Here is a 20354-nt window from a genome sequence, read left to right as displayed (position 1 = left end):
TGTGAAAGAAGTTTGAATTTTCTTACACGATTTTGGATTATACAAATGTCTATATATGCATATGTACGACAGAGGGTAGCTAACTAGTTGATAGTTAACGAAATTCAAGCATGTTTTGACATCGTTCGCATTTTTTTACTAATTCAACATGACCTGTTAGCACTCGAAATGAGGGCGTAATGTTCTATGTTGCTCTGCGGAGTGGATGATCGTGTTCGTTATGTGTTGGGCAACATAACAAAGATACTTTTATTCCTTTGAATGTATTTCATGTTTTGATAAACTTTGATAACACCACAACCTCGCAAACGCGAAAACGTCTCTTTGCAGGCGTACTGTACTGTGTTCTACTCTTAAATAACAACATTGATACGATAACCGGTCATGTATTTACTTTCACAACTTACAGCATAGCCAAAATCATTTCATGATTTGTGTAAAACATTGCAGATGACATAATTATTTGAATGCTCTCCAAATATGGTTAGCATTAAGTCGACCAGTTTTGCATGGGTCAGAATTCTATATTTTATTTTATCGAGGTTGCGCGGTACATAAAAGAGATGAAATACTTGTAAGTCAAGAGCAGAATTCTTTGCACAAATGTCAACATTTATTCGACAAGAAAGCTGAACTTATGTTTGTATTATGTCATGCATTGTTTAATCAAAACTCAATTTATTAAAAACAACACTCACCCGTTGTTATATTAACCAGTTTGATCAGTCTCGGAACATTTGGCAACTCGACCCTTTCAAGGTGAAGCGAGGGTATTAGGTTCGATCCACACTGCACACTGTTTAGTCCAAACAAGAAAATTAAAAATAAACTACCAAATTTACACTAAAGTTCGAATATGAAGCTAAAAATGTTATAGATGTTATATATATGGGTATCGAACTCGCGACCTCCCGGTTCCAAATTAAGCAGACACTCTACCGCGTCGCTATAAAAGCTCGCTCATATAGCAAGGCAGTATTAGTTCTCCTTACACCGAACCCTGCTACATATACAATCTTCAAGTTTCTTAAACGAATGTTTATGATTGTTTTATGAAAAGGGTTGCATATTTCAACAATATCGCGCTCATTGTTAACATCCTTTTGAAATTATTTTGTAAACTATAGCATAATTACACAGAAAACTAAATGAAAAAAATAATAAGAAAACTAATAACGAACTGATAAACTATTTGATGATTACCGATGATGCGATTTATCAGTGTATGTGTTTATAGTGTGGATACTCTTTGTTATTAGAGGGGCAATAACTCCCTAAAAAGTACAGGAGGGGAACAACATGAAAACATGTTTATGTTAAACATTTAATGATTTCATATGAAATTTAATCGATTTTGAATCAAAGCTTAGAGTCATTAGATAATATTACAACATAAATAAAATAATTACTATTGCCCGAAACATGATGTAAGCGAAACAACTTAAGCAGTTTGCGCCTGTCCGATAACAATACTTAACTTGAAGTGACGCGGCAGAGGCCGACGCGTATCCTCACGCCTCATATATGTTATATTTAAGGCAATTTTGGGTGGGCAAGGCCTATGTTGGTGGGGCTCCGGCGTGGGCAATGTGGACATGGTCGAGATAGACCGTGTTGTCATTAGAGATGTTCAGTATTAATTTGAAGTTAATTGGAGAATAAATTAAGAAGTTATGTTAAAACAATATTTTGGGTATGAACAAACTATGCCAATTTTTTTTAGGTACGAACAAAAATTGGGTACGAAAAACATTTTGGTTCGAAAAAAAAATTTGGTACGAAAACATATGGGTTCGAAAATATTATGCCAAAAATGTGGGTACGAAATAAAATGTGTGTACTTAAAATACTTGGCTACGAAAAAAATTTGGGCATGAAAAAATTTGGGCACGAAAAAAAAATTGGGTATGAAAAAAAAAATTTGGTACGAAAAAAATGGGGTTCCAAAAAACGAAAAAAAATGGGTTGGAAAAAAAATTGGGGTACGAACAAATTTTTTCGTACACACAAAATTTAGGGTACCCTAAAAATAATACCCCGATACTCATTTCTGTTCAACTTGACGTCCGTCCATTCGTCTTGCTCTCCTTGTGCCCCTTTGTCCGTTCTTCATTAAATCCGACCGTCACACGTTCGATTCCCCACGAGATCACAGATAAGTATGATCTGACTTTGATAACATGTACTGCATGTTTAGCATCCAATATGGTGGAACTTTGCAACCTTGTATGGTGATTCCGATTCACATATTTTCAGGGAGCTATGGCGTTATTTTTATTTATATGTAATTTTCTATAGGATTTGTATTTTCTACTTGAAATCTCAGGAACTTATTGTTATACCCACGCTTTTAAAAGCGTGGGGATATTGTATTGATCTCCGCTTTTCTGTCCGTCCGTTCGGCCACTTTCTTCTCCTACACTATTAGCACTAGATCATTGAAACTTACACACATGGTAGCTATGAACATATGTGGAACAGTGAGGGAAACGGAATTTTGATCTGACCCCTGGGTCAAAAGTTATGGGTAAATAAATGGGAAAAATGAGTAAAAAAACTCATTTTTATGCCTCGGTCACACTGTCACGAATCAGAGATACTTACGAGATACGAACACTTTTCGGCACATTTCGTAGCTATCCTTATTGGACCGTGGCTCCTCGTACTTGATCTGTGATCAGTCGTAGTAGTTTTTGGATGTCCGTAGCGACTCTTGACAAATTTTGAACATGTTCAAAAAATTGCTACGAATTTATCGACCGTAGCGTATCCGTAGCAGTCCGTACTAAACCGTACTGATCCGTACTAATTCGTTACGACACCGTAGTTATCCTTACCTTTTCGTAGGCTCAAAGATTTTCAAGGACTTCTACGGATTGATACGAAGAACTACGGAGCGGTACGGTTACGCTACGTATTAGATACGATTATTCCACGGATATACTACGGAAAGCCACGGTTCTAGTACGTTGTACTACGGATAGGCAGGAATTTGCACGATCTTGTACGATGTACTACATTTCAGCACGAAACAGTACGGACATGTTCGGTCCACTACACTAAATTGCTACTGAAATACATCATTGAAATTATAAAGCAATCGTTCTTGCATTTGTTGAGTTCACAATCATGAACCGCCAGCAAATTGCGTTAGCGATAAATTTGTTACACTTGGATATTAATATGGCACAAAATGCAGAGGCCGTAGTCGAGCTGATTGACGATATGCACAGAGGTAATACTGATTCAATATCGTATAAATAGTATAGCTTTGTGCTAAAAGTTACGTATTTTGAAAATATTAGAATTTGAACTTACTAGTAATACATCTTTTTCTTTTTTTTTCTTTGCAGGCAAGTGTCTGCCTCATATGCCTTTTAAATCTTGCTCTTACTTTTACGTGATTTAATAATTGTTAAATTTATAGCCGACATAATTAAATACAAAATTTATCAAACTTTGCTAAGCATAATCAAAATATGTACATAAATAATTACATACTTTATCAGGTCAGAGAAAAAAAGGAGGTGGTGGATTAGAGAGTGGCTTTTAAGACGACTCGGCTCTTGATTTTGGATGGAGGAGGTAGACTCTTCCCCAGACACGGCTGATTTCTGTTACGCGCTGTTTCTTCCTCCTGCATGTTCTCGTTTTGGGAGGCATTCTTTGTATGACAATACAAGAGGCTGTGGGCGCAATGTTCAATCGTAGTTCGTTTCTACCTGTCCGTACCATTCCGTCGCAATTCCCACTGCTTCGTACCGGACCGTTCTAGTTCGTACTTACCCGTACTAATCCGTAGCGGATCCGTAGCTAGATCTTACTGATTCGCGAAACATCGTACCAGACCGTAGCGGATTCGTAGTTTGATCGTACCGATTCGTGGCGCTCCGCACTAAATCGGGTCGATCTGAAGCAGTCCGTACCTTTCCTTGTTCGTTTTCCAACATTTTGATGGTGGATTCGTTGTGCTCCGTACTCAAATCGTAGCGACCCACGAATTTTGACAATTTCGTAGTCATTCGTAGCCGATTAAATCGTAGCTTATCCGTAGCTCAGATTCGTTACAGTGTTACCGAGGCATTGCTAACAACATGCGACGCATATAAAAATAACTTTTGACCCAGGGGTCAGATAAAAATTCTTAATAATGCACCATCGCACATATGCTCATAGCTAGCCTACCATGTGTGTAAGTTTCAAGATTCTAGTGCTAATAGTGACGGAGGAGATGCAGAACCACGGCCACACAAAATTTTAAAATGGTTAAAAAACTCATTTTACTGACAACATACGACGCACATTATATTAACTTTTGACCCAGGGGTCAGATCAAAATTCCAAATAGTGGACCGTCGCACATATTCTCATAGCTACCTTATGTGTAAGTTACAAGGTTCTAGTGCTAATAGTGTAGGAGGAGATAGTGGACAACCATGCCTACCTAAAATTTTGTTTTAACATATTAACTTCTTCATTTATTCACCAATTCACTTCAAATTAATACTGACCCTCTCTTATGACAACACGGTCTATCTCGACAATCCATGTCCACATTACCCACCCCAGGTCCATTGCTAAAGTTAAAGGCAGCTTGGTTCCCGTCCTCTTTCAAATTTATCGAGAGGTCCACGGGTACTACTTCCCCGTACCCCCCAATTTTTTGTCGTACCCAAAAGTTTTCGTACCCCATTTTTTTCGCACCCACTTTATTTTCGTACCCAATTTTTTTTTCGTACCCATTTTTTGTACCCATTTTTTCTTCGTACCCACATTTTTTGTACCCAAATTTTTTGTGTACCCAATTTTGTTGGTACCCTATTTTTTTCGTAACCAAATTTATTTTCGTGCCCAAACTTTTTTGTGTACCCAATTTTTTTTCGAAGCCAATTTTTTCGTTCCATTTTTTTTGTAACCAATCTTTGTTTCGCACCCATTTGTTTTTCGTACTCAAATTGTTCGTGCCCCATTTGTTTCTACCGATTTTTTAGTACCCATTTTTTTCGTAATTATTTTTTTTTGTACCCAACTTTTGTCGTACCCACATTTTTTTCGTACCCACACTTTTTTCGTACCCAAATAATTTTTGCCAGAATTTGTCCGCGCTCAACTTTTTCGTACCAAAATATATGAGACTAACGTGAAGTTTAAATCAAAGTGCTGATCTATTGATAATGGCGACGATAAAGTCTCAATTTTGTATCCATATAACGTTTACTAACATATTTCGCCAGTGGGGAACATCTGCATTACATATTTATATTATTTGCTTTGGTTCTGATATGAATACAGTCCTCGGATACGGAGCATTTCACGATATTGTTTCTAGTTCGTATATTAACTTGATAAATAATATTTTCGCATTGCTGAACATAAGCTTCTGATCAACTTGTAAGATACATCTTCCACGTTCACAAAGACATAGGATGTTTTTGAATTTCGGTTATATCGAATTTTATTTCACGTTAATATACCATAATATTTTCACAAGTTATGCAACGACGATTAAATCGTATGTCCATTATTATTACGAGGCCGGCACATATTATATGTTTGTAGTATATTGAAAAAATAAATAAACGGTACACTTGAAACACATTACAATGTACATTTACAAAATTGTTCGTGGCAGTATACATACAGTTTAGTTATATTCTTAAACATGTTTTTACAAAGTCAAATCACTTTTTGGAATCTCGTTGTTTTTGATTTTATTCAGCCAACAATTGCGATAAAGCTGTCTTATACACTAGTTTAACCTAATAATTAGCTATAGTGAATATGTATAACATGATTAATTCGGGACGTTGTCTCATTCGGTCTGAGAGCATTTAACTTTTTTTTCGCGCTCATAAGAAAAATTGCTGAATTTTTAGGCGGGTTGTACTGAAATAATATCATATAACATTACATGAGCCTCAACGTTATGGTATGAACGTAAGGATTTCTAGTATTTTATAGCTCTTAAGCTATCTTCGGTAAATTAACATACAGCAATATAAAAAAACTATATAAAAATAATATGAGATTTCATGGTTTAAATCAAATGCTTATAGCATAGCAAGACATTCAGGGTTTTCAACACTTTGTAAAAATTGACGCTTCTTAATGCTTGCAATTGTAAAAGTGTTAATATTATTCGGTAGTATGAGACCTCTAGGGTCTTAACAGATCTTGAGATAAACCATTCAACCATTCAACTCCTTTGAATCCCGGAACGGATATAGTATTAAAACTTTCGACTACGATCAATTGGCATTCATGGTAATAGTTTCAGATTGTAGCATTTGTTTAGGAATAAAAGTGGCAAGTTGTATATAATTTAGTTTCTAGGTCGTCGATTTAATTGCATGTGGAAAGAAGATGAGGATATGAAGACACATCTTTGTAAACTTTAATAGGTAATAAATATATAACGTAAAAACATTGAAAGCTGTTTTAAAGCCTGTACTTGAAAAAGAGTTTCTCAGTTGTTGGGAATATCTTTACCAGACATAAAACGACACGTAAGAAGAGACACCACCTTGATTCCTTGTAATGGGTATGATACATTCACATACTTGCAAAATAATGGAATGTTCATTGTTTTGACACAACGAACTTAGAGCCATTCTAACCGCACACATTGCACACATTTAACACGTACTTTCACTCACCGCTACACTATTTATGTTTGTTTATGTTATGTTATGTTTGTGACTTTTATAATAATTTATTTATGTTTGCTGGTTTAATTTATGCCCATTTTCTTTGAAAATAGTAAAGCTTTTGTACGTGCAGTGTTATGCTGAGTAAAATGTATCATGTATAATGACTCTACATCACATAATATTAATGACTACATATGAATGATACATGCAATATCAACATATGATTAGCGATTAAAAAAACAGAATGTACAAAAATCTATATATGGTATGAACATCATGGTACACAATTAAATTTATAAATGTGAAAATACTGTGGTAAATTCTTCGAAGATGGCATATCGCGAATATCAGAAGCCGAAGCAATTCATAAAAGATTGAGTTGTACAATGAATAAATTATTTGTCATTTGTTATTTGATATGCATTTATGCTTCAGGGTGTTCTTTTAAAAGTTAAACATATCAACATTTCAAATATAAAGTAATTTTTTATTACGTTCTATCAGCGTTAAATCACATAGGAGTAATATTCATGATGCCAGTGTTGAAGTGTTTCCGCCTTAACTTGATTTTCGGTAAGGAGAGATTTCCTTGAAACTTAAAATACCATAAAAGCGGAAAGTGTCGTCCCTGATTAGCCTGTGCGGACTACACAGGCTAATCTGGGAAGACACTTTACGCACATGCATTAAGCCCAGTTTTCCCAGAACACTGCTTAATTGTTTTATATTTTTCTCGAACGTGCCTATTGAACACGCCTTTGATATTTAATGAATTTCTAATTTACAAAGCAAAACAAAAAAAAACCAACGTCTTAGCATTTCTGGCTTTAACACGCGCTAGCTTAACCATTAACGCTGTACACGAACCACGACATTGAGTACATAGTAATTATAAATTATTTTTTCCAGGAGTATGTTATGTCTGGGATACGTAATTACTTTCTTTTTACAATTTCCCTCACCTGTTGCGTTCATTGCAGGAAATAATATGTTGATGATACAACTGATATTGTAACATAAGCCTTAGTGCGGAGCTTATCTACGCAAATATTTATCGTTTTCACAGTTACATGTATAGAACATGACCTTCTTTGTTTATAAGATTAGTCAATCGCCCTGCGAAAGATTTTTTTGTAAGAATATGTGCAGTAGCTGATTTTACTGAAAGTTGTTATTTATTTTTCCCAATACTGTCTTAACCTTCAGAAAATGTCTACAAGAACCATTAACCATTGCATTTGATGAATATGTCTGTTAAGAAAACTGGTATGTTAAGTAATCTATGTCAACACGACAGATTTGTTTCTAGTGCACTTACATCTAAGTGTTTATGCACAAACGTTTACTTTCCGTCAGCCTTTATACAAAATCAGTTGCATCTTGTATACATATGGTATTCGGTTACAGAACAAAACTACCTATATATTGATGCATGCATGTCAAACAAAAAATATTTATTTGATTTATAAAATGCATTAAACAATAAGATAGTGGTTTTAACATGTTACGGGCATGTAAACCTTGGGAATATTAAGCCTAATGACACACAAAGAAATGATAATATACCTTAACAAATTATATGGAACGTAAATGCCATACGTTTTTTACTATTAATAATTGGTTATAAAATATATTATTCTAGTTATAACTTTCATATGGGTGACATTGGGTTTTGTAAACGCGAGACAAGACTGGAGAGTGAGGCTTTGGTTGATGTAGACAGTGTTTGTTTAGGATTGACCAACGCAATCTCATGCCTTGTAAGCACGATTCGATAGTGCTTGCTTTTAAAATATGAGATTGTATCATAGGTTTCGTTAACGAATACATCGAAACAATGCATATAAAAGCAGATAACATAGACTCAGCTAAAGCTATTTTACATTCTATACTTTGATAAATTTAAATTGTTTCAACACATTCTTTATCGTCGATGTTTTAGTAACAATACTATGTCATACTATGTCATACACTGTTAAAAGTGTCCTTACTATGTAACAATCTAAATTAGCACAAATGATGATGCATGAAACGCTTCACCTTAGATATCTTTTGTTTTTTGTTGTAAGCCAACATAATACAAACTTTTTGATTAATGTTCATTAAGCTATGTTCTGCGAATATGGCCATGACTACCGTTTATACTAATTAGGATGTTCATAGAATTGCGACCAGGAACGTTAACGTTCCTTTACAACATGTTTTAATGAGTCCAATAACATGTGTGCCCCCTTATTGTGTGTTGTGCAATCTTATGTATTTTGATGTGATACTGTATTCTGGTACTTAGAATTTATGACTTTATAATTGCTAGTCTACTATTTGTGAAACGATTGGGTACTTAAGATTTGCATGTCCTTCCGGGTGTTCCTGGATAATTTTTTACCACTCTTCAACGTTACAATGCCTCAATAGATTCTAAAATTACTCGACAGGAATCATCGCCAACATAAAAGTCTTATTTTATAAAGGTGTATGCCTCCAATTCCCGTGCCACACTTTTAGATGAAAGGTCAAAACGGTATCTGGTCTTTGTTTGTATCCATGCATATGGTCATTTCTTTATGCAACACAAAGATTGTAGTTAATAAAAAGGAGCTTTTGAAATGTCCCTTTTTACATATATTCCTTATATCTAGACCTCGCTTGAGATTGTAGAAAAGTTGGGTGGAATAGAAAAAAATGTATTGTTTTCCTGTACTAACATTGATGTTCCCGTCTGATAAAAGACATACTTAATATGTAATAACAAACACATTTCTTGGCAAAGTTATGTTGTAAAGCATGATGTAAGACATTATCCTTTTAGTGAAGTGTACGATTTGTTCATCACGCTAGTACATAATTTAATGAAGCATGAAACACCATTTAACCGTCACATTGATTCATGTTTAAGGTATTCATTTTATTTATCAAATAATGCAGTATGCTATTTGATATCGTTTTATTCACATATCATGTTTACAATGCGGAACGAATATAAGATTAACAATTCATGTTGATAAACATCACCATCAAACGTCGCAAATGTTTACCGGAAAAAGCTATAGAGAACTCGCATGGAGAAAGTTATTCCTTTTAATCGATTTGAACTGTTTGTGAAAGACAAACTTTACATCTTTTCTAAAATAAAATGTATGAAGAATGCAAATTGTTCAGATAATGTATACCCCATCTCCATTAGACTTGCGCAATCTGTTATCCAATATATAGGTCACATAGTGTGGAAATCCAACAGTGAATTCCAAATCACTTCATCAATTTATGAGCACAATATCCAACATCCAGAACAGAACGTTAAACACGAACATTGCAACAGTCGACAGAATGTTGTATTCTGCATCAAAAAACAGTTTATCATGTCGGTCATATCTAACTTAGTAACTAAAGCGGAAACTAACTCATTTCTGCAAAACACATTATCGTTAACATGTTTAATAGTTTGAATTACAAAATGAAATCATAACTATAATGATGTCATGCCAGCTAAAGACCGATTTTGAGCCTTTTAACAAAATCAATTACTCACTGAGATAGATGATCGTAATTTATTTTGTGTTAGGCAATGTTAGCGTGTTTTCTAAGAATGAAACTAAGTGTATACATGATGCAACCGCTATATCGTTACTGTCAAAAGACAAGAACAGATTAAGACAACGTGACTATTGAGGTTTTGGAACGATTTCTTCATTTTTCTTTTCTTAGATAATTAATTCCCCCGGTAGGGTGGCATAGAGAAGCCGTAGTGTCCGTACGTATGTCTGTCCGTTCTTCCGGCATCAGGTTTCGGATGTTTTATTCAGATATATACCTGATCATATAGTGATCTTTTTGTGACTTATTATTTGAATAAAAAATTGAAATAATGACTTGTCGGCCATAATGTAAACAATAATTCATGTAAAGGACATTCGACAGTGGAAATAACATCATACGACAGATCATGTTTTGAATTAAAACCCATGAAAATCATCCATCTATCCATTTATCCATCCATCAATCCATCTATCAATCCATCCATCCATCCATCCATCTCTCCATCAATTCATCCATCCATGGCTTTCCCGAAAGCCGGAAAGCTAGACAGCCGGAAAGCCGGAAAGGTAGAAGACCAGAAAGGCGGAAAGCCGAAAAGCCGGATGCAAAAAGCCGGACAGCTGGACAGCTAGAAAGCCGGAAAGTCGGAAAGCCGGAAAGCCGAAAAGCCGGAAAGCTGAAAAGCCGGAAAGCCGGAAGCCAGAAAGCAGAAAAGCCAAAAAGGAGGAAAGCCGAAAGCCAGAAAGCCGAAAAGCCGGAAAATTAGAAAGCCGGAAGCCAGAAAGCCGGAAAGCTATAAAGCTGGTAAGCCGGAAAGCTAGAAAGCCGAAAAGCTAGAATACCGGAAAGCTAGAAAGCCGGAAAGCTAGAAAGTCGGAAAGTCGGAAAGCTAGACAGCCGGAAAGTCAGAAAGCAAGAAAGCCGGAAAGCCGGAAAGCCAAAATGCTAGAAAGCCGGAAAGCCGGAAAGCTAAAAAGCTGGAAAGCAGGAAAGCCGTGAAGCCGGAAGGCTAGAAAGCCGGAAAGCAGGAAAGCCAAAAAGCTAGAAAGCCGCAAAGCCGGAAAGCTAGTAAGCCGAAAAGCCGGAAAGATAGAAAGCCGGAAATCGAGAAAGCCGGAAAGCCGAAAAGCTCGAAAGCCGGAAAGCAGAAAAGCCGGAGAACCGGAAAGCCGGAAAGCAGGAAAGCAGGAAAGCCGGAAAGCCAGAAAGCCAGAAAGCCAGAAAGCCGGAAAGCAGGAAAGCAGGAAAGCCGGAAACCCGAAAGCAGGAAAACAGAACAGCCGAAAACTCTGAAAAGCAGGAAAGCCGGAAAGCCAGAAAGCGAGAAAGCCGGAAAGCCCGAAAGCCGGAAAGCCGAAAAGCTAGAAAGCCGGAAAGCAGGAAAGCGAAAAAGCAGGAAAGCCGGAAAGCCGGAAAACCGGAAAACCTGAAAGCCCGAAAGCCGAAAAGCCGGAAAGCTAAAAAGCCGGAAAGCCAGAAAACAGAAAAGCAGAAAAGCCGGAAAGCCGGAGCGCCAGAAAGCTAGAAAGCTGGAAAGCCATAAAGCTAGAAAGCCCGAAAGCCGGAGAGCCGGAAAGCTAAAAAGCCGGAAAGCTAAAAATACGGAAAGCAGAACAGCCGGAAAGCTTGAAAGCCGGAAAGCCGGAAAGCTAGAAAGCCGGAAAGCCGGAAAACCGGAAAGGTAGAAAGCCGGAAAGGCAGACAGCTAGAAAGCCGGAAAGTCGCGTAAAACTACGATTATTTGGTCACAATCAAAACAAGATAATTATGTGCTCTAATAGTCACCCTATCAGTTTTAAAGCCTCTGTGGTGTAAAGATTTAATATACGATTGTGCATCCCAGAGTCCCGGGTTCGGTTATTACCAACGTTTCTTTTGCAATTAAACTTATTTAAGATTGTTTTAAGCAGTATATTGTTGAAAATAAATACATTTTATAATATAACAAATTAGTATCCATTTATTTCCCACGTCCAATACCTTCTGTGTTATAGATAATGGAAAACGTGTTTGTAATTCCCATGTTGTGGTAAGTAATTCTTTCCTGTTCTGTTTAGGTACCATGAAACAAATGTTTGGTACGAGTTAAATTGATTGTGAATTAGTGGTCATTTACATTCTTTATTATACTTTTGCACAATTAATCTATTATGTATTTTATTCTGGATATCAATTCGTACGTGATTAGTAAGACCTGATCAATGTGAACTTTTTCGGGTCCGATTGCTGTCGATAACAAATGATGTGCTATATGTTATTGGGTTTGTAAGCAGTTTATAATAGTTATGCATCATTAACACATTTATGCCTAGCGTCTAGAAAAAAAGACCTTGGCAAACAGCGTAGACCCAGATGAGACGCCGCATGATGCGACGTCTCATCAGGGTCTGCGCTGTTTGCTTAGAGGAATTTCAATGAGAAATATTCTAAATATAGGAATAAGTATACTAGACATCCCTAATTTTGGAAATAAATTGATCCAATTTAGAAGGATGGGAGAGTCCACTACCCATAAATGGGTTAAAACAAAACTCGTTTACAGCGTGGTTACGCAGATTTATTTGTGCAAACGTGGTAACCCTTGCAAGAGCAGCTGGAACTCGCAACACGAGTGTGCTAATATGAGTCGCGTTCTGAGAAAACTGGGCATAATGCAGTCCGCACAGGCTAATTAGGGACGACACTTTCCGCCTAAATTGAATGTTTGCTAAGAAGAGACTTCATTTAAACGAAAAATGTCATAACATCGAAAAATGTCGTCTCTAATTAACCTGTGCGGACTGCACAGGCTAATCTGGGACGACACTTTACGCACAAGCACAATGCCCAGTTTTCTCAGAACGCGACTCATATGTTCTGTATACCATTTGTTACCCGTTATTTCCTATGATGAATGAATATAGCAGCTATTTATCTAAAATATGCCAAACAAGTCTTGCTTTATTTATATTTAGGTTCTCAACAGTGAATATTGTAATTAAATGGTTGTTTTAAAAATGGGGGGGGGGGGGGGGGAATTGATGGTTGGCAACTCGAAATGTCTTGGACAATTTTCGGTACAATGGTTTTTAAACTTTAGGAAGTTTGAAAGCAGAATACCGTGACAATGCAATAAGAAATTTGAGATGAAAAAATAAAATAAAAATGTCGTATTAGATTTCACAAACGTTAACTGTTGATTGTATTTATGGTACTAAAGTCTTAAAGGATCATACACAGTGACCATAATAGTGACATTATATAGAATGTCGATTCGGAAAGGGAACCAAGCTTTGATCTCTTCAAACAATACCACTTTAAACCATTTGCATGCTGGAAAAGTTGTCGTGTGCTTAAAATGTCGTCTGCTGAATTTCTAAAATAAGCATTTTCTTTGATTTTTTTTTTCAAAGAATACTATCAGAATAGCAAACAGTTTGGATTCTGATGAGACGCCGCGTTCTGTGGCGTCTCATCTGGATCCAAACTGTGTGCAAAGGCCTTCGAAATTCGGTTCCAGCACTGAAAGAGTTATAATCCTATTATATTAGGGATTATTGCAGCTATTATCAAATAAACTATACTTGAGTTTGAAAATATACATATGACGTTACCTTCATTTGTTTAAACTGTTAATGTCATTTCTAAATTATATCTTATTCAATCTTGTCAACGCAGATCCATTACCACGTTGAATAAACATAAAGTATAAGATTCTTATTCATATCTTACATTACAGCTCGTTTTTGGTGTCTTTAGGATACGGCAAACTTGATAAAAAGTTTTATATTATTTAACATAAATAGGGTATGCCATACACAAGTGCTTACAAGCGTCGACATTTTCGGATAAAGTGGATTGGATATTTGTACAACATGTTATGTAGTGATTTAAATGATACAGTTGAAAATCACGCGAATGCAAAAATACGGATGTTAAATGTACCGTTGGAGGATACAATATGACATTTTCAGATACACATTTGGGACATATTGTCTTGCATAAACAGTTGCATAAGCGTAACGTAAACTTCTAAAATAAGAACAAGTATCGTGAGAGGAGCTTCTCCAACTGTGACACTATCTCCCCATTCCACGCTATGATCCACGCAACTCCCTATCGCATCGCCACTGGTCACTTCACGTGCTTGAAGTTATTTCATCACACACCAAACGAATGCTAAAAACAACGCGTAGCTAGCTGTTGTGTTACCGATTTTATATACATGTACTTGATTTAGCGTTTCTTTGGAATGTTATGTTAATGAATATATTTGGTTCACACATAAAGGACGGGGAAGGGAGGTGCTTAAATCTGTAAATACATTTCTACTCTACTTAATTTGCTTTTGGCTTTGCATTTGCTTAGTCGCTAACTAGGTTTAGTTTCCAAAGACAATACTAGCCAATAAATGTATAACAGTGGTATATATGACAGTGCTGTCGTCCGCTTTATTATGTTATAGCTGACCTGTCCGGTCTAAGCGCTGTGGCAACCGAACAATGGCCTTATCCAAAAGTGAAGCTTTGCCATCGCAGCTACAGTGGAATTCGCGTGCCCTTATCATGTCTGCACTGGACATCGAGGACTTTAGAAATAACCACCACACGTTTGTTCCACATCGGACCCTCACATGCATTGCGCCTCGTGACCCCTATACACAGTGGCTATATAACGGGCTGTACAGTGCACAGACTAAACAGGTCGTTTTTGCCTTTGGATTGACCAATTCACTGCTTCACACCGGAGATGCTGCGGAATTTGGCGCTGATGTTGGTGGTGGTGTGCGGATGCCGGGCCCTTAGCACGGTTCAGACGTTGGCGGGGGACAAGAGCTTCAGCACCCTCGTATCCCTGGTAACGCAGGCCGGGCTCGTGGACACGCTCAATGGAGGTAAGAAAATACAGTCGCTTATTAACCCATTTATGCCTAGTGGACTCTCGCATCCTTCTCAATTGGATCAATTTATTTCCAAAATTACTGATGTCTATTATATTTATTTCTATATTTAGAATATTTCTTACAGAAATTCGTTTAAGCAAACAGCGCAGAACCTGAAGAGACGCCGCATGATGCGGCGTCTCATCTGGGTCTACGCTGTTTGCCAAGGCCTTTTTTCTAGACGCTAGGCATAAATGGGTTAAGGTTCTTTTTACTAATGAATCCTCGTTTTTTACGGGAATCACTGATTCAATACATGTATTTCACATGATCTTTGATTTACAAGTAACTTGCTTTTTTTCGTTTCAAATACCTGTTCACTTCAGTCGTGGTCAATTAATTAGTTTTTTTATTATTTTTTCTACAAAATTGTCATAACGTATTAAGTATTTTTTTTTTATATTACCATGTGTTTTGTATGTCCTTGACTCAAAATGAAAACTTGTCATAGATTGTGTTAAGTAACTCTACGTGATACTTAACTGCATCGAAAATATTGTTAAACATATTACAGGACATCTGTTAATGTTGAAAAAAGAAGTGCTAACTATGCGATTGGTGTACTTGCAATTTTACGGTCAAACAACACAATTTACTGTTTAAGAAAGGAAGAAAGAGTATTGAAATTGTTTGTTAATACGCATGTTTGAGGTTGATGGAATGACATATAATGATAATGCGACAATTATTTTAATTCCAACATGATTTGATGCAACTGAAAAGACAACTACTATACGGTGTGATTTCTTTCGGTTCAAACAATCTGTTTGTAGTAAGTGAGTAGTTTAATAAGCTAATGTGGTTCTTTGCCTTTCGAAAGAGCTGCGCCGAGTAAAATGTCAGACCATCCAACATGAGAGACAAACGTAAGAAGCATAAAGGTGAACCAATACGCTTGCAAAAATATAAGTTTTTTGTTGTAAGGTTAAGGTAGAAATTAAAATGCTCACAATGTTTAAGTCAATCGAGCGAAAGTTTTATCATGCAAGATATCTTCTTCAGGAACGTTCACAATCTTCGCCCCCAACAATGCTGCGTTTGCCGCACTTCCGGCCGCCACGTTACAGGCGGTACAGAACGACGCCGCTCTCCTCAAGAGTGTCCTACTCTACCACGTGGTGGCGAAGCGAGTACTGAGGGCATCGTTGAACAACGAACACAAAGAGACCTCTGCGCAAGGAAAGCCCATCAGATTTAACGACTATAATCACAACCACGTACGTTTTGTTCTTATTTATTCTATTTTATGTACACATGTACGTATATTTTTGCTACCTTGTTTAAATAGAGTGTGTCATTGTATATATTCGATTCTAAAATTTGGCCTTATTAATTGATCCAAATGTATCTATGTCTGAATACATAACCTACAATGTACCTCACAAACAGTAGACATTGTTATTAAATAAGGCTGTTAATAAAACAATACAATAACGACATGAAGCATGTTGACATTCGCTTTTTGGCTGTTTGTTATTAAAAAAACAAATTTGCTAATTTTGATGTGTTTCTGTAAACGTATCGGTATGTATTATTGCCGGATTAATCAGCATCGTCTTCTCTTCCAGGTCCGAACTGCCGAAGGTGTTAAAATACTCGCATTCGACAAGATCTGTGATAATGGGGTCATCCACACTCTCGCCGGCGTCATGATGCCACCAGATGGCGACATTGTCAACATCGTGTCCAATCACAACGAGACCAGCACGCTGTTGTCACTGGCTGTCGCCGCCGGCATCGCAAGCGCACTGCAAGGTACGGGCCGTTTGTTTGTACATGGAACAGTAGAGTCACGTGGATGCCCGGTTAGTCCAGTGGATGGTACACTAGTTACTCACCATGGTGAAAGGTCCGTTTTCCGTTCGATATTCGAAATATATTCTAAATATCAGAGGGATCGGTAAAACTCGAACCTTAAAATCAATTGAGAAACATAAATATGTCACAGGCACAGTGCTTACCGGTACCCTTGTATTGTCTGTTAGATCAGTGTATAAAAACAATAATTGCAGTCATGATTAAAAATTAATAAGAAGTCACCGAATGTTGATATCACAGAAAACCGTGTCGTTCACTGTATGAAATTGGTTCTAATTATTAGTAAATTATTTAAGGTAAAGGTATGGTAATTGCTTTTATCTAACAAGTATTACAAGATATCGCCATCAGTACAGTTATTGATTAATTGCAATATGGAATGACAGATGACCAATGGTTTGCCATTTACAATGATTATTTCAAGAGATGTTGGTTACTCTCTTCAGCGGACGGTCTAACGCTATTTGCCCCCACCAATGACGCGTTCGCCAAAATCCCGGCAGCCACTGTGGCCCAACTCACCGGAAACATCCCTCTTCTCACGGGTAAGGAGCCTGATACTTATACTTTATTTAAAATTATGTATGTATATTTTTGTTTATGCACACATACTTGTTCAATCATAGGACGCATTTTAAAGTTTATAATGATTTTTTTCGATATATTTTTTTAAACCTTTAGTATAAATACTTGTGTTTATAATTTTGTTAAAGTCCAATCGTATTAAGGTATAGGGCCACATGAGCTCTTTTGTCAATTCAAAATCGATCATGACCGTTATTGTTAGGATTTTAATAAAGCAGCTGCCTAAATATGTATAGTGATAAAAATTAACATTCAAGTTCAAGTTTTTAACAATATGTGTTCTAGCATCAGCCCCAAATACAGTTTAAGAGTCTTCTATTGACTAAATTGCGTGTTTAAAAAACTGAAAAAAAGAAATCCCCAACTATATTCATGAGATTATGTTAACTCTTGTACAAGCTCCACCTCATCACAGATTGTAACGGTGTAGCTACGAGTCGTGTTCTGAGAAAACTGGGCTTAATGCATGTGCGTAAAGTGTCATCCCAGATTAGCCTGTGCAGTCCGCACAGGCTAATCAGGGACGACACTTTCCGCCTAAACTTGAATTTTGAAGGAGTGACTTCTTCGAACTAAAAATACCATAAAAGCGGAAAGTGTCGTCCCTGATTAGCCTGTGCGGATTGCATAGGCTAATCTGGGATGACACTTTACGCACATGCATTAAACCCAGTTTTCCCAGAACGCGACTCATATAATGCGATACTATCCAATCTCTACAGAGGTGTTGAAGTATCACGTGATCCCACACACTGAATTCTCTGCGGGCCTGTGGGATGGGCAGATGCTGCGAACTCTGGACGGGACATCTATCACAGTACACGCCAGAAGTAAGTCACACGTACCCTCTCAGAGTCGTAGTTTTCACCAGCAATGTTTCATATCTGTAAAAGATAAGATCTCAGTCCTCACAAATGCACACATCGATTTGTATGAATTATTATTATTATTATCCTATTATTATTATTATTATTATTATTATTATTATTATTATTATTATTATTATTATTATTATTATTATCATTATAACCACAGGTGGCTAGCGGAAATAAATTTCCTTTCTGGAAATGTACATTTCTTGTTATATTTTCACAAATCGTGGTCAAATTTTAAAAAATAACAAGATACACAACTCGCGTGATCTACTCGTTATCGATCTGACCCGATCTAAGACTGAAATCTCCATGGAGTAAATGTCATTTTCCTTGCAAAGTTCACGGATATCGGTACCATAATTTAATAAAACGTATGAAAAAAACATTAAAATCGTTCTTGTCGTTACATTATGCATCAACACTAACTGTAAAGCGCCGCTTGAAACCTTTGTTTACATACATTTCAACTGGCCGACATGTGAAACACACGAGTGACTCCAGAAGTATTCATGCTTGAATAGGGTCTGATCGACTAAGAGAAGGTCACGCGAGTTTTGTTTCGTGTTATTTATTAACATTTGACCCTGCAACTGTGAAAATACAAGATATGTGCATATCTAGAAAGGAAATATATTTCTGCGTTGAATAAGACCGAATTCATGAAAATTGCTGCACTATTAATGAAGTTATGTCTGTTAAAAAGCGATGCAGCCTGTTTTCGGGTCATTTTGAGTTGAAAACCCTGGTATATATATATATATATATTTATATATATATTTATTTATCTTTGATTGTATAATTTTTTTGCAGAGAAGGTGGTTTTTCGTTATTATTTGATTATTCTTTTTATTCGACATTATGTTTTTACTAATTAATATCATAGCCACACGCTAACCACATGTAATTATACCTTCATAAATATTATAAAGTGGTATCTAGTTTGTGAAAAATTCGACATAGAACTTACAAAACTCCAAAACTAATGTATTGGTGTAGGTCTAGGCGAGATTGATATTTATTTATCATACACGGTGGATAATCTAAATGTATGCGCAAGTTTTGCGAGAGTTTTGATCCATTTCAAATATGACCGTATGCAGGCATCATTTAACCACGATAATTAAGATTATTATCACGTGTTTCAGACGGCGTGACCTTGAACTCAGGCTCCCACGTGACTAAGGCTGATATCGGCGCCACCAACGGAGTAGTACATTACATCGACACCGTCCTCATTCCGACACGTGTGCTTGGCATTATCGGATAGATGACGTCATCCACCGCTTGCAAAATTGTGTCATTATCATTTTGCGCGTAATGTTTGTTTGTTTGTCAGTTTATATTATAAAAAATAAAACACAGACAAATTTAAGATTTCTTATTCGATACCCATGGTTTTCAGTAAAAAATATCAAAGCACTTAATAAAAGAAATATGCAGGCTTTAATAGATAAACCGGATTCACACAGAACTTCATTATTAATTACCGGTATGTCTAGTATTTGTCCTCGGTCATTTTAAAGTAGCGACCTAGCTTGCTTCATTAACGCAAAGCCCTTAGAACACGGCATCTACAACACACACACTACAGGTTAACATCTGAAATCATGAGTATCACATGCGTGGACAGACGTGTATGTTTTAAATTTCGCTTCCTTTGATGGTTTGAAAACAGTCGTTCATAATAATCCGACCGCTGGAGGATTCGAACATAAACGCGCATAACATGAACGCACTATCCACAGCTTTAAGTCAGTCGATACGGGTAGTCATACGTACGAACATAACACAGAACCGTTAGTGTGCGTAAGTGGACGAACATGGCCATGCGTTCTCGGTGATACAATACTGCTCAATCACATAATGAATCCCACGCGACTGAAATTGACTTATGTGATCCCACATGACGACGGACTAATGTTGTATATACATATTGCGTAAGCTAGTCTGCCGGCTTAACCAGCCTTA

The 20354-nt window shown here is 36.7% G+C and overlaps 2 protein-coding genes across 2 annotated transcripts; both read left to right on the top strand.

Annotated features, from left to right (window-relative positions):
• The first annotated feature begins 10705 nt into the window (after positions 1 to 10705).
• Positions 10706 to 11712, top strand: LOC127840685 (neurofilament heavy polypeptide-like). The gene is made up of 3 exons (XM_052369098.1): positions 10706 to 10753; positions 10800 to 10991; positions 11317 to 11712. The coding sequence occupies exons 1-3, from the start codon at positions 10706 to 10708 to the stop codon at positions 11710 to 11712; spliced, it is 636 nt and encodes a 211-aa protein (XP_052225058.1).
• A 2892-nt stretch (positions 11713 to 14604) lies between these two features.
• LOC127841219 (transforming growth factor-beta-induced protein ig-h3-like) lies at positions 14605 to 19737 on the top strand. The gene is made up of 6 exons (XM_052369882.1): positions 14605 to 15060; positions 16111 to 16325; positions 16677 to 16863; positions 17373 to 17471; positions 18234 to 18341; positions 19532 to 19737. The coding sequence occupies exons 1-6, from the start codon at positions 14916 to 14918 to the stop codon at positions 19651 to 19653; spliced, it is 876 nt and encodes a 291-aa protein (XP_052225842.1). The 5' UTR covers positions 14605 to 14915; the 3' UTR covers positions 19654 to 19737.
• Positions 19738 to 20354: the final 617 nt, after the last annotated feature.

Source organism: Dreissena polymorpha, chromosome 8 (genome assembly GCF_020536995.1).
Source record: "Dreissena polymorpha isolate Duluth1 chromosome 8, UMN_Dpol_1.0, whole genome shotgun sequence".
NCBI classification, from domain to species: Eukaryota; Metazoa; Mollusca; class Bivalvia; order Myida; family Dreissenidae; genus Dreissena; species Dreissena polymorpha.
This window is presented reverse-complemented; position numbering and strand designations above follow the sequence as displayed.